The sequence below is a fragment of the Lichenostomus cassidix genome, chromosome 2 (assembly GCF_008360975.1).
Source record: "Lichenostomus cassidix isolate B80296 chromosome 2, HeHo_3.0, whole genome shotgun sequence".
NCBI lineage: Eukaryota > Metazoa > Chordata > Aves > Passeriformes > Meliphagidae > Lichenostomus > Lichenostomus cassidix.
The window spans coordinates 149,707,150-149,722,656 of NC_139482.1; the positions used below are offsets into that span (position 1 = coordinate 149,707,150).

The 15,507-nt window shown below is 46.2% G+C and overlaps 1 protein-coding gene across 10 annotated transcripts in view; it reads left to right on the forward strand.

Annotated features, from left to right (window-relative positions):
* The window catches only part of ADGRB1 (adhesion G protein-coupled receptor B1), a 276,988-nt gene that overhangs the window by 147,926 nt on the left and 113,555 nt on the right, over positions 1–15,507 (forward strand). For all 10 annotated transcript variants that reach the window (XM_085053675.1, XM_085053680.1, XM_085053673.1 and 7 more), the window contains 7 exons: positions 469–663; positions 1,690–1,758; positions 4,767–4,875; positions 5,720–5,863; positions 8,104–8,179; positions 12,106–12,208; positions 13,895–13,938. In XM_085053675.1, coding sequence (XP_084909801.1) covers positions 469–663; positions 1,690–1,758; positions 4,767–4,875; positions 5,720–5,863; positions 8,104–8,179; positions 12,106–12,208; positions 13,895–13,938 — 740 coding nt within the window. The remainder of the gene's footprint in view (positions 1–468; positions 664–1,689; positions 1,759–4,766; positions 4,876–5,719; positions 5,864–8,103; positions 8,180–12,105; positions 12,209–13,894; positions 13,939–15,507) is intronic.

Below are 15,507 nucleotides of genomic sequence, written 5' to 3' on the forward strand. Positions count from 1 at the left end.
AATAAGCATCTTATTTTTTGTTCACCTTAAATTCATTGTTATGACAAATTTCTGCTTGTTTCCTGTGGCCTTTAGGAGAACTGACCTCTCCTGTTCAGGGTACGGTACAGTCTGTCCTAAAACAATTGCAAATTGGTTATAAGAAAACAAGTTTTGGGGCAAAAATATTCTATTGGTTATGAAGAGAAGAAACTTTATAGTAGGACAATTTTTTCTTTGTCAGCAAACACAAAATTTCAGTTCACTGTCACTGTAGAACTACTTAGAAGATAATTTAGAATCCATCACTCTTTTCTACCATTTTAAAAATATCAGAGGCTCTCAAGCCAGCAGAGATTGTCAGATCCATCTAATCTGCACTCTGAATTGTGAGGGAGGTCAAAAACCTTCCCCCAGCAATTCCTTCACTGAGCTCATTAACTCTGACTGTCCCTGAAGTCTTTCTTGCGTTTCTTTTCTGTTTCTCAGACCAGGGAACACCTTGCCAAAGCTCAGCGTGGGCTGATGGGAGATGGGCTGTCAGATGTTCTCCAGAACCTCGTGGAAATCTCCCAGGATGGAACCAGCTACAGTGGGGACCTGCTGTCCACCATGGATGTACTCAGGAATGTGACAGAGATCTTCCGTAGGGCTTATCACAGCCCAACCTCTGGGGATGTGCAGGTGAGCCCAGGTGCATTTCCTGGAGCCCAAGGCTGGCTTAGAAGGTTGTGTCCACCTTTGAGGCTTCAGGTTTGATTACTGGTATTGATTGTAGCTGATAAAACGCTGATGAAAAGCCAGATTATTATTTTTCCCACCATAAATGCCTTTCTTTATTAAACACCTCTCCTTTCTTTCTTCATTTATAAACTAAGAACTTGAAAGTCAAGGTCACTCTGAACTATTTCAACCTGATAGCACTTTACTGCAGAGGGTAATTGATATGAGGACATTATTTGGCAGGGATTTCAGGCTAATGACTCGAGGTAAAATGATCCTGTGGCATTGGGTACCTGGATGGTGATGCAGGGGAATATCCTCATGGTTTCTCATCCCAGGGTTTTACTTCCAGCAGCTGCAGAGCAGCTACAGGATACACCCTTGGGATGGCTCATCACCCCATGACTTGAAACATTAAACTGATCCTGCAGGATCTGCAGTGAGTGGTAAAACTGGAGAAAAAAATCAATAGTCTTAAATTTCCTGTCTCCTTCCTCCTCATTGTGTTCTGGAAAGGTCTTCCTACCATGGACAGCTCCCTTTTGATCCATCCTTGCTTCTCTTGCCTGGTTGCAGGCTGAAGGGAATCCTGAGGTTTCTATATGTTGGAAACAACAGAAATAGTTGAAAATAGAAAATGAAATTATGCAGACAATGGAAGATCATCTGTTTTGGATCAGTTTCTGACACACATTTACCTAATGTGTTCTTAAAAAAATCAGTAATGGATACAAGACATATTCCCAAGATACTGTAGTTAAAGTGAAGACTTTGGAAAAAAGGTCTTATCAGAATTAAAACTTGTTTCACGAATAACATCCCTGGGGAACCGTTCAATAGTGTGAGACTTTTTGGGAATGGGACCATGAGAAGCCTCTTGGAGGTTGTTTAAATCTCACATGTCCTTTCCACACCACTGTGACCTTTCCAGCCTGGGCAATGTTTGCTTAACCACCTCTTTTGTCCTCTTTTGTCTCCCTTCTCCAGAACTTTGTCCAGATCATCAGCAACATTTTATCAGAGGATAACCGGGAAAAATGGGAGGAAGCTCAGCTGGTATGAACCTTCATCACCTTCCCTGCAAATGAAATGAAGGAGGTTTTCAGCATAGGGTTAAGACATGAAGAGGGGAATTTCCAAGCATCTGCATGACCTCCTAAAATGAGCTTAGTTCCAGATTGACTCAGGGAGCCTCAGGATCTCAGCTCTGATCCAGACTGTCTGCATGAAGAACTGTGAAATTCTGGTGCTGTAAACCAAATTTGGGATGGCTTTCAGGGGTCAGGTTTGGTTTGGAGCTGATAATCCTGATGCCTTGCTGTAATTCCACTCTTCCCCCTTGCCAAGATAAAGAAGTGGGATCAGGTGGCTTTGAGTTCCTGGCTGAAAAGATGCAGGACAGGAGGGATATTCAGAGCTGGGGGCTGCTCAGCTGAGCTTCTGGTTCTGCTCAGCACAAATTCAGTTATGTTTTGCTTTATTTCTCTCTGCCCCAGTTAGGGATCCTGCTTGGTCCTGAACTCTCCATTCCTGGAATGTAGTTACAAGAAGTTCCTGGAAGTGTTCAAGGCCAAGTTGGATGAGACTTTGAGAAAGATGTGGAAAGTGTCCTTGTCCATGGAAGGAGTTTGGAATTAGATGATCTTTAAAGTCCCTTCCAGACCATTCTATGATTCTGTGAAAAATTCCATGTATGAACTCTCAAGAATTAGGGGATGGTGGTGTTGGTTTTTCTTCCTGTGTCTTATTTGCCCTTTGTCTCTTGTGCCCCATTTGAGCTCTCTGTTGTGGCTTTGTGTTACACCTATTCCTTTGTCCTTTTACCGTTCCTTTGGTGAGTTGTTGCTGTTGCAAAATTCCTCCAAGAGATCTAGAAACAGCAAATAATCAAGAAAAAGAAAAAAAAAAATATCACCCAACACACAAAGCAACCCCAGAGTGCAGTTATATTCACGCCAACCAGGGAAGTCCTCTGGGAAAAACTTTTTAACAGGAACTCCTGGCACAATTGTTGAAATTCCAGAACGTGAGAAAGTGACTTGAAAACATTTCCTTCACGCAACAGCAACTCTGTCAGGAGCTGAGCAGCCTTCTTCTCCCTCCTCCCTGACATCTTGTGCTTTCTCATTGCATTTAGATGAGGATGACATGATCTGTCTCTGGTTGGGACAGAGAACCATCTGGACATGGTCCTGGGCAAGGTGGCCCTGCTTGAACAACTGTGTTGGGCCAGATGGCCTCCAAGGTCCCTTCCAATCTAAACTACACTGTGATTCTGTGATTCTGTGCCCAAATACTTGGTGTCAAGCCTCCAGGTGCATGTACATATTTCAGCACCGAGCAGAGGAGACTGTCAAGTTGTCATGACAACAGGGAAACCCTGTTGATCCCTTAAAAACAGCTCACTCTGTGTGGCACTTGGTTCCCGGTGGCTTTCCCTGTGCAATCTGCTCTTTGCACCTACAGAGAGGCACAGCCCAGCGTCGTCCATGACCTACATGTGGATTGGGAGCATCACGGGGAGAATGTTCTCCTGGTGTGTGTTTTAGTGGGAATTGAGATGACAGCCCAGCACCACGACTTTAGGATGCGCAAATCTTCGTGAAGAGGATGACAACAGAATTTTCAGCAGTCTCTGTGCTTTTCCCTCAAGGCTGCCGGACCAAAATCACACCCTGCATTTCATGAGATCAACCAGTTCTTAAAAAACAAGGCCTTTGGCTCCCAATGTGCTCATTAAAAATAAACCAAACCTCATTGCAGCCTCACACCCCAATGCCCTGAGGCCCCCCAGGGCAGAGAGATGTTGTTCAAGGAAAATAAAAACTAAAACAACCCATAAAGGTATTCAGAGAAAGGTTACAATGATTTTTGAGGAGCCTTTGTCGACCATTATATGATAAAATCTAAAATACAACTTCCAGTGTAGCCTGGATTCGGTTTGACCTTGTGATTTCAATCTGTAATGGAACATAAAAGTATGCAGCTAAAAATAGCATCCTCACTCAGTTCTCCTCCTTCTGTGCACACCTGCTGTACTGGCAGGACTTTTTAATCTCATCCTGAGACAGATTTAGTCTTACCAAAATTCCTTGGATAGACAGAGAGAGAGAGACATGCATGGCCACCCCTGTGCTCCTTGCCCACATCCTCCATGGCTCAGCCTTCCTTCTGCCTCCTTCCCTTCCTGCTTGTCCCCAGCTGTCCCTCCAGCTCTGCTCAGCCACCTCAGAATGTCTGGATTGTGGTGAGGTACTGAAAACACTGTGAAAGTGGTGGAAAAGGAAAAGAAGAGGAGCTGAAAACTTCTTTTCTGCAGCCTCCCGTGGGATTTGCTAAGCCCCTCTAGGCAACGGTGCTGTGAGGAAGAGACAGGTAGTCAGCAGAGCTTGTTTCAAGTGGATTATGTTTTATGGAATCTGTTACTGTTTATGGAAAAGTTATTGTTTAACAGCTCTGAGCTGAGCTGGCAAAGTAAAGACAAAGAAGAGCCACCGCCAATGTCTTTGTCAATGGGGAAACACCAGGGAAGAAATAAGAGGCAGGAAAGCTCCAAGACAGCCTGGGAGCAAGACCTTGATTATTTGGAGAGTGAAATCCCGACAACAAAACAGGAAGGAGAAAATCAGGCTGCCTGGGATTCAACATGAGACCATGGGAGTCCTTTGGTGGGGCTGCTTTCAATAGAGGGAGCTCAAACGAGATCTCTAAGGTCCTTTCCAACCCAAACCATTCTGTATTTCTCTGATTTTATGAAAGGAGTTAGGTAGGTTATTTTCTTCTCCAGAGAGTATTAAATATTTCCTTTTGTTTAAAATCCTGCCCTCCACCCTAAATTTCATTGATCTGAGTGTCATATTATTCTTTTTGCCCCTTTCTTTTTCTTTTTTTCTAGGCTTCCTTTTAAAATTTCTCAATCCTCATTTTCCACAGCTCCATAACACTCCATTATACCCAGCATATGCTTCCAGTCCACGTGTGAGAGCAGAAACCTTTGCCCACAGAGAAGGTCCTGCTGTGCTCATTAGGATCTGATCCACCCAAAAATCTCCCTCTCTTTGCAGATAGGGCCAAACGCCAAGGAGCTCTTCAGGCTTGTGGAGGATTTCATTGATGTCATCGGCTTTCGCATGAAAGATTTCCGGGATTCCTACCAAGTCACGGATAATCTGGGTGAGTTCATTGGCACTCCCCACATCAGGGAAAGACCCCCAGAAGCTGTTAATTACTGTACAATATGGAAAAACCTAGGCTGTGGGGAGGGAAGGAGGGGAGGCAGCAGATGGTGGGACATTAAAAGGTCCAGGGGAAGACGTGGATGGGCATAAATATGGGGTGGCTTTTCTCCAAAGAAGTTGGGATTTCATGAGGAAGAGGAGATATCCACAAAGAGATCTGAGAGATATCTACAGAATGGAGAAGAGATGACAAACTGGGCAGAATTAGATTCTTTCTTTTATTTTCTGAACACAAGAACAGCCCAGCAGCCAATGGATGCAGTGAGCAAGCAGCAGGCAGTGTTTGATTGATGCTGTGTGCACAATCACAGCGTGGAACTTGTTGCCAGAGGAAGTTGCAGAAGCCAAAAAGTACAGATGGGTTCATGACGGGATTAGGAAAGTGCACAAAGGAGAGGTCCATTGGTGGCTGTTAAAGTTGATGATCTGGATGCAGCCAGGAGCTGAGGAAGTCCTGCTGGTTGCTGGGAGGACAAACCAAGATACGTCTAGTTCTTTCTTGTACTTCTTATCAGCTTCTGCTGGCCACTCCTGGAGATAAGATGCTGGAGCAGACTGACTTCTCCTCTGCCAGATTTAGTACAGGCAGGGCCCTTTCAGTGAATCATAACCCCTGGTTTTATTGTCTTTCATGCATAAACATTACCCCAATCATTCCTATGGCTCCGAAGATCCAGTCTATCTAATTTCCCACTGATACCTCCCACGTTTTCTTGAGCACACGTGGAATTTTCTGAAGCTGGTTTCACTTACTGGTTTTATTTCTTGCTTCCCTCCAGTCCTTGGCATTCACAAACTGCCTGCAAACGCAGCGACTGACATCACCTTCCCCATGAAAGGCTGGAGGGGAATGGTGGACTGGGCCAAGAACTCGGAGGACAAGGTCACTGTCTCCAAGAGCATCTTGTCTTCAGGGCTCTCAGGTAGGCAGCCCAGCCAGGGCATTCCAGCACAAATTCTCTTTTTCATTTTCCAAGAGTGGTGCCTTCCATTTGCCTGCTCTTCAAATCCCCTTCCAGCCCAGCTGGGTTTGCTTGCAAATATTTGGACATCAAAAGCACTGATGAGTGCAAATAAGGCTTTCAAATATGGCCTGACCAAGAGCTCCACCTAAACTCCTCACTTCAAGTTTAGTGCCTGGGTCTGGATGTTGATCTTTTCCTAAAGAAGCAGCAAAAATAGGCAAACAATGTTCTAGGTGCCCCCCAGGACTGGATCCAGACCTGACAGAGCCATCTGAGGGTGAGTAGCTGAGCAGCTGGTGGGTCTGAATCTTCTCATGGACAAGCTTTGATAGATCTGGGGGTTTATGGCCATTGTGTGAAATTTCCTTGCCCCAGAGATGGAATTCAGAAGGCATCTGATTGCTAAGAAATTATGGGATTTACTTTTGGCTCTCATGGCTTTGAGAGCTGCTGTCTCCCCCTACCTTGGTACAGAGGCTGGAGACTGAGTTGGTGCTACAAAACACTTTTGGCCTCTTGTTGTCTCACCAGGACCTTTTGTCATGGCCTTCCCCACTGGGGATGGCATCAGCCATCATTTCATTGGGAAATCTGAGGCCAAGAGCAGGGTAAACAGTGAGTCACTGGCAGAGCAAGGACCATGTCAAGCACTCCTTGGGTTTTGTTGTGCCTTGCAGAGAGCCTGAGTTCCCTGGGAGAAGCTGGAACACATTGGGAGCTTTATCCCAGTTTCTTTGTTGGTGTTTTGGTGCCTTCATGAGCTCCCTGGGAGAATCTGGAGCATTGGTGCCTTCACCTTTGGAAACCTTTAACCACTTGTTGGACGAATTGCTGGCACCAGACCTAGACAGAGCTGATCCTGCTCTGAGGCTGAGAGCTGCCCTAAAACTCTCCAGTTCCCCATGGAGCTGTTTTCCAGATTTTTGTTGGAAGTATCCCCACACAGAGCTGCTCCAGGGCCCCCAGGCTGTAGTGACTGAGCAAACAAAAGGTGACATCCACCCTGAGGAAACAGCTTCCCATCAGTGCTCTCCTCTCCATGGTTTCCTGAGTACCACCCAGGGCTCTTCTGCTTCTGTTTCGTTCAGGATCTTGGGCTGGTGGTGTGGTTTTTGAGGGTTTACTCAGTGATTCCAGCAGAAATTCACCTCTATTAGTTTTGATCCTCACTTTTCTCTGGCTGCAGGGAATGGGAATAACTATGCTGAGAAAAGTGATGAAGACAGGCAGCTTCATGAGACCAGATCCAAATCCCTCACTGCTGGGAGCTGACTGTGAACAGTCTATTTCGATGGGCCAACACTGATTTATGCAGTTGGGTGACACAATTACTCTGCAAGCCTGTCTGTCAGGCTCTCCCGGTTTTGTGCTCAACAGATATCCCAATTTGATGATAAGAGAGATGGACATGCAGAGCTGTGCCTGTCCTGCACTGATGGAGCAGACAAGCTGTCAGCTCAACCTCAAGACATCAGAGAAGCCCCACCTGGTGCTTTCCCAGGCTTTTTCAGCACTGCTTTTCACCCAGCCACATGCTTTTCCTCCCCACGAAAATCCAGCCCCAGGGCTGCCTCTGCTCTGGTTTATCAGGGGAAGTTCTTGCTTTTTGCAGCTGAGCACTGCAAGGCAGTGGCAGAGTAGGAGGAAGGAAAATAAGAGGAGAAGGAGGAGGAGGAAGAGGTCAAATAATGTGCCCAGAGGTCACACAGATGATTCAGAAGCTCATCTGGATCTGCTGCAACCCCCAGAGGCAGCAAATGAGTTTTGGGGTCAGAGCAGTCACAGTGGGACAGCTCCCCTTCCCGCTGCCCTTGTTGGCCCCAGTGTGGCTCTTCTCTCTGATGGCCTGCTCACTGTGGATGGGTCCAGAGGCCTCAAGGAGGCTCCAAGAGACCTTTCCCCCCTGCAGATTTGTCCGTTGTGGTGCTGTCTGAGGGATTTTGGGGTTCCTGAATGGGAGAGCCTCGGTGAGGGCAGAAATCTGGGATTCCAGGTCACCCCAAAGGTGCTGAGACCTCTCTGGGACCAGAGAGACCCAGTGTGGTGACAGCAGCCACTGCACCCCACCAGAGTGATGTTGGCATTGGCCATGCCCCAACAGAGAAGCCAAATCCCACCCCTGGGTGCCCCATGGGGACAGCTGCCACCCCGAATATCTCAGTGTTGTTGTCTTCTTCCCTCTCCTCTGTGTCCTGCAGTGTCAGACGACTCCTCCGTCTTCGTGGTTGGGACTGTGCTGTACCGAAACGTGGGCAACATCCTCTCCCTGCAGAGGTAAGAGGGGGAGCAGCTGGGAAATCTCCAGGATGATCCCTCTGGCTGCAGAGCCTCGGTCTTCCCAGAAAAATTAGAGATCACTGGGTGCAAAGAGGCAGATTTTTACCTGCAGTGGGAATATTTTGACACCCATGTTCAGGTGGGGCCAACGTGTATCACCTGCTGGAGGAGCAAGAAGGTTTCCCCCACCCAGCAGCACCCCAGACATGAGAGGAGGAGGCTCAGTGCTGCTGTTTCATCCCTTCCTGCCACCCTTTGCCTCCAGGAATGGAACCTCACCCTGCCCTGCTCGTCACGAGGGATTTTGGCAGGGCTGACAGATGGGGGATGCTCAGCTGCCCCCATCCCGCCGAGCTGCCAGCCACACTGAGCCCTGGAGAGCAGCAGGGCTGATTAGAGGCTCGGGGAGGAGAGAAGGGAGCAGAGCACGCCTGGCTGCACATATCTGCCGTGTTCCCAGCGCTGCAAACTGCCTCGGGCACCAAAGCTTTTGTGTTCAGCACTCCCTTTCCTTTTCTTCGCTCCTCTCCCTTTTCCTCTCACTCTTTTTTTTTCTATTTCCCAAGACTGGTACTGAGGCAGTAAATTAAGCATCCTAAGGCACCTTCTAAATCTGTTCTGCACTGATTAGCGTGAGCCCATTTACCATAAACACCAGAGCATCTCTCCTCACCGATAATCATTTAAATACCTCCAGATTTAGCACTGGCAATGGCAGAAGAGCTCCGAGTGAGTGCAGAGAGGAATTAGCAAGTCAGCCAACTGTATTCTGTAATATCTTCCATTACAGCAGTGGGAATTAGATCAGAAGGGCAATAAACATCATTGGCTCAAATGATCCAGCGGTATTTCAGCTTCCTCTGGCCAAGCAGGGAATGAGCTCTGATAACCAGCAGCTGCGGCAGCCACAGCCTTCCAAAAAGCATTCCCACGAGAGAGCTGATTTAAGATGTTCCTTAATTAAAGGACAGTCCCTCTCTAAAAAAATCTCGAGCCTTGAATCACCTGTGGAGAGTCAAAGGAAAAAAAAGTAGAGAAATGAAAAGCAGCAGCAGCAGTAAAGTACCTCTTACTTCAGCGCTGTGCAAATGGACACAGCATTAAAAAGGAGAATGTTGTTCAATAACTATGTAGCTGCCCATGAGTAAAAAATATTTCTGACCACCGAGGAGAGCAGCTATTCCTGGATATGTATAAGCAATGTGGATCCACAACCTGGATTGGGCCACTCTGATTCAATGCAGAGTGATTTTTCCAAAAAGGAGGGGAAAAAAAAGTAGATTTAACTCAACAAACAGCACCAGCTGAGCTGTTCCTAATTGTCCCAATTTACCTCCCCCAAGCAGCAATTCCATCTCTGAGTCACACATTACTCTGTCCCCTTGGATCCAGAGAGCCCAGCGGGTCTTGGCAGCTGTGACAACTGGGATGAGATACACACAAAACCTGATTTTAGGATGAGACACACACAAAACCTGATTTTCCAGGCCAGGGAGGTGAAAGAGGCACTTGGTCCCAGCTGGACTCTGCTGCAGAGGACAGGACAGCAGTCACAGAGCCACCAGCCTGGTTGTCCCCATGTCCCCAGCGCTGTGTCCACAGCTCTTTGCACTCCCTTGGTGGCCACACAGGAGCTCTGTGAGCTCCTCCTGCTCAAGCCAGATCTCCACGTGTTTTGTTTCCTTCCCAGAAGCTCTGCTGCCACGTGATTTTAGGAAAAACAACTCATCTTCCTCCTGAAAGATTCCCTGTGATGCTGAGTCCTTCGCCACCCCCGACAAGCTGCTCAGATGCTTAATTACCTTCTCTGCCAGGAGTCTGACTCTCTTTTTAAGGCTGAATTTGTCTGACTTTCACTTCCAGGCACTGGGCCTTTGGGTGGGTGACTGAAAAGCCTCCTGCATGCAAGGAACTGTCAAGACAAGCCTTCCAACAGAGAACTTTTTGTCCTTTTTGTCTGGTTTTCTGGCACCTGGATTGATTTTTTGCCTGTTTTGAACTCCCTTTGCTGTTTCCCCTTCTCAAAGTGAAACTGAACACAACAGCACAGTGGAATCCAGACAAGGAGGGTACAGACAGAAGTTTTTTGATGCATCTCAATGGAAGGGATTTTAAAAATCATCTCATTCCAACCCCCTGCTATAGGCAGAGACATTTTCTGCTGTCCCAGGTTGCTCCAAGCCTTGTCCAACCTGCCCTTGAATATTTTCAGGGGTGGGGCAGCCACAGCTACTCTGGGAAACCTCTGCCAAGGTCTCACCACCCTTTGTGCAAAGAATTTCTTCCCAGCATTTAATCCAAACCTCTCCTAGCTTAAAACCATTCCCACTCGTACTATCATTGTCTGCACATGTAAAAAGTTGCTCTCTGTTTTTTATAACCCTCCTTCAACTTCTGGTTGAGCTGTGGCTTCTTGGCACTGATCACCCTTCACAGTCTGCACCCAGTGACTCCTGTGTTCTAAAGCCTTGCCACGCTGAAAAATCAAATGCTCTTTCTGGTTTTGTTTGCTGCATCGATCCTCTCCTGCTCCTCAGCCCCCACAAGGAGTTTTCGGTGTCATCCACGCTGCTCATGCAAATATTCAGCAGCACTGACCCAAGAAATGACCCTTACAGACACAGCCTCTAATGAAGACATGCACTGGTGGTTACCTTTCAACAGATCCCATTTTTATCTTCTTACAGCTGCCTACTCCCATTGATTTACTCCTTCACTTTTCCTTTGTAGGGTGATAGCTGGGCTTTGTCACTTTATTTTTTTTTTATTTTTCTCTGTTTTTTTAAAGGAAAAAATATATTTTAAATTCCTTTTTCTTCACTCTGGTAAATCAATGTTGTTGTTCCCTCTAGTGTTGGTGGAACAGTGGCTTTGTGAGCATCCACTTACACATCCATGGACAATTCAAAATATTTTTTTCCTTCTTTTTTTTTTTCTTTAAACCATTTTTTTAGCAGCTGTTAAGAAAGTGCAAATGGTTCCCATCAAATTCTTTTGTAAAAAGGAAGATAAAGGCCCAGAGAGAAAAATGAAAGATTTTAGCAGTACCTGTAGTTTTGGTGACGATTTGGATAAGGAAGGATTTGCCTGATCTGGGCTTCCACTCCACTACCAGTTCCTTCATGGCAGCATTTTCAGCTGCTGGTTGTGGGGGACATTTTGCTTATTTAAACACCAATAAACTGAAGGAAAATGAGGAAACTCTGTATATTTACATGTTCATTGTCCAGGGAATTGCCTACAAAGAGTTTGGCTATCCAGGAATGGGAGATATCTCCTCACTTATTGCCCCTCCCAAGAGCCAAATCTCCCAGGGCTGACAGATTTATTACAATATTTGCCTGGGCACAGACATTTTTAGACATCTACATGAAAGATTTGGCCTTTTTTCATTTGCTTTTGGTCTTCAGGGAATGAAGATACACACCAGTGCCTCCAGACAGGTTCATGGATAGGCAACCACACCTCAGCCTCACTGCAGCGCAAGTCAAATCAGCCTTGCAGAGAGAAAATGAGATTTTTTTGGGAAAGAACATGAAATCATGGAATATTCTGATTTGGAAGGGACCCACAAGGATCACCATAGTCCAAATGAGCTGCTTCCTCATGGCTGGGGCAGAAAATGAGTCCGTGACTATTTTATTTCTGGGATAGATACAGATTATATGTTTAATTGCTTTAGGGATTGATAAGGTTAATAAAATGGTTTGATTCCTGGTGGGATTGGTGTGGATTGGCTGTGAGGGGAACTCAGAGGACAGAGGATGAGTTCCATCAGCAGCAAGGGTATTTTTGGGGTATTTCAAAGTAATGGGGTCAAACCCTTCTGCACTGTGTACTCTAAACAACCAGTGATAATTGCAATAGGATTCCCCACCCCACAAAACCCTCTTCAAAGCCTCTCTTTCCCCTCTTCTCCCCAGGAACAGCACCATCCTGAACTCCAAAGTCATCTCTGTGACCGTGAAGCCATTCCCTCGGTCTCTCCTCACCCCTCTGGAAATCGAATTCTCCCACCTGTACAACGTAAGTGGTTCCTGGGCACTTCCTGCCCCATCCCAAGGCTGCGTGCTGCTCCTGCAGGGCAGGAATGTGTTGGTGCAAGGAAGGAGGTGGTTTTGATGGGTGTTTGAATGGAAACAGAGGGTTGATAGATTTTTGTTGGTCGCCTAAGCCTTTTGGCAACTGGCAGTTAAACTATTTGGGGTGACCAGCACCCCTAAACCCAGTCTCGTTAGCAAGTTCTTTAATAATGGCCAATTTAGGTCTAATATAAAATATGTTATTGTTTATTAGACACAAGAGATAACAGAACAAGGAGCTAAACAAGTTATATACTACCCAAAATAGGAAAAAACTATGAATAGCTAAAAATGCAGCACGCAAAAGGTACCTATTATTATTATTGCTAGCAAAGAAAAATACAATTTAGGAAACCAATGATCTTACCAAACTCCAATTTGGGGTGCTGGAATGCATCAGAATCCTCCCTCAGTCCTTAGGAAGTTACCACAGAGTTGTGTCCAGACTCTGGAGAGAGACTTTCTCACTCTCCAGTGTCCATGTAAAAAAGCTTCTACTTTTGTGTGTCTTTTATAGTGTAAAAGTATGACTTTTTGGTCACATATGCACTTTTTTTTGTTTCTCCTTTCCCATCCTCTCTCCATACCAAAATATGAATTCAAGGTTAGAGGTCTTAGACTTTTGGGCACTAAGAGATAAACACTGCCAGGCTGTTGACCCCACTGGAGTTATCTATCTTCTGCCATGAAGCAGAAGGAAAGAGGGGAGGGGAGAATGTCCTGCCACATTGGGTGGGCTCCTGACACCTTTTTGTTAGTGCAGAACCCTTCAATATTCCCAAAATCACGCTGCATTTCCAGAGCAGCAGCACTGCTGGAACAGGGAACACAGCCATGCTTGTCCCCAGTTCACACCATTTCATTGTGGGCATCATCACTGTGGGAATAACTGTGCACTCATTAAAATGACCTGATGTAACAATGGTCTTCCTCAAGGAGGGAAAGACAGGGGGAAAGGTTGTTTCCATTGATTCTGGAATGTTGCTGTTGTTCTCAGCACTTTCCAAGGCAGTCAAAAATTCCCTCCAGGTTCCTCTGCTCAACCCTGAGCAGATTTATGGGATGGACATTTCCATACCCATGGAAATGAGATGCCCCCCTGAGGCTCCACCACATGAATATTAGATCTGTTGTGTCTTTGGACTCTCCTGGAGGGATTTTCCAAAGCTGTCCCAGACAGCTGGAGTCAGTGGCAAACCTCTTCCAGGGGGCTTCAAACACACCTGACCCCCTCCTGCCGGGCTCTGCTTCTCCTGAGCACCACATCCCAAAAAAGCTGTATTTGATCCACTTTCCAGAAGGGAGCAGCAAAAGGATTCTGTGTGAGAGGAGGGATAAGGAGGAATATCTGTAGGTTGAGTCAGGAGAGAGGCAGAGTCAAATCCCTCTGCAGTGCTCGTGATGCAGAACAAACCAAGGCGCATTTTATTCTTGTTTTTCAATCTCAGGCTCAAAGAAGCCATTCCAAGGGCTGAGATCCATGACAGCTCATCTGGTGGAACTCAGACACACCATCCCTAGAGCAGGGGAAGGGGTATTAAAGGTCCCACATTTTTCATTCTAGTCCAGACACTCCATAAACAACGTGACACTGATTTGTTTCTATTTTCCCTTTCTCTTCTCCTGGCAGGGAACCACCAACCAGACCTGCATCCTGTGGGATGAAAATGATGGGTGAGTTCTGTGGGTTTCCCTTTACTCTCATGGGTCCATTTGGGGCTTTTTTTGGGTGAAATCATCACAGTTTTTGCAGTGATGTGTCAGATCTTACTCAGAATTTTCTTCACCCTGGTGGGGAGTGCTTCTCCCTTCACACTTCTTTCTTTCTTCACTGCTTCTTACTGAGCTGTCCTTTAGTGTAATTTTGGATTTTTCCACATAAAGGATACATGAATTAGGACCCAGGAATGTGGAATTATTCAGAGTGAGCTCAACAAAGCAGTGCTTGGCTCTCTGCAGTGCTCACCTCAAATCGTGCACTTAAGGGAGAGTAGAGCAAAATCAGTTGCAAATATGGCCTGTGGAGGTGAAGTTCAGGTGATGTGAACTTCACATTGTGCTGCTGTGATTTAGAAAAATGATTTTTTCCAGAATTCCAGCAATGACTGGTGTTGTTCAGGAGGGTTTGAGTGATGTGGTTGTGGACAGCAGGGGAAAAAAAAAAATCCCAAGTTACCACGAATTAGGACCATAAATCCCACATGGCGAGTCGTTGTCAGAGAATGTGCATCTTAGAAAGGAAAAAAAAAAACCACTCTGAAAGTGAGATCTTAAATCCTGAGTGGACTTGACAAGGATACAAAGTGTTTGATTTAATGGTGGTTTTACTTCACTGACTTTTGCGTCTCAGTTTGAGCACCTATCTGGCTCCTCTTCTGCTTGCAGTCAGTTCCTCTCCTTGAGATCTCAGACATTTGGCACGTAACCCTGCATTTATTATTATTTATTATTATTAGCTGCAGCATCTGAAAAATGATTCCATTCTTGTCCTTTTATGCACCATTAAGTAGCATATGCATGCAGAGGCAGACAACATATTTACACTCAGCCTCTCATTCTTGTTGGTCTGGGATTAATTTGGCACTTCTGAGTGGATCCAAAGCAAAGCTGAAGAACCCAGAGGGTCTCCCTGCTTGTGGAATCACACTCCTGCTGTGGCCCAGGGCAGAACTGGTTCCTCTGGCTGGTAGTGAAAATTGTTGTAGCATTAGAAGATGGTTGAGATGCAGGTGAGCCTTCAAGAAATTAATGAAAGGGGATTTTATTATATTTCTCTGTGCCAGGGAGCAAACTGAGTGTGTGGGTCAGCACGGAGGGTTGGATTGCTGGGCAGGGTCAGGAGCTGGCCTGCTCTGCTAAATCTGTTTTCTCTCCCATGCTGGAATGGAATTAAAGCACTTGTACAACAACCCAATTTTTGGCAAGTAAAGGCAGGAGTTGGAACCATTGCCCTTTTTGCTCTGCACTCCATCCCATTGCGTTTGGCTTTCCAAAAGCAGACAGAGGGTTGTGTCCAGGAGGATGGAGATGTTTCCCTGCCATGCTCAGACCTGGATTTAATTAGCTGCAGTCTGAGCATGAAAAGAGCAAAACCCAGTTTGGCTGTGGCTGTGATCTGAGGGACACTGATGCCATTCAGGGTGGATACACGAATCTGTCAGAGCTGGCACTGGGAAGTGCCTGGTTAGAGACAGATGAAGGTTTGCCCAGTGCTGAGCATGGATGGAGAGGTTTGGATGCCAT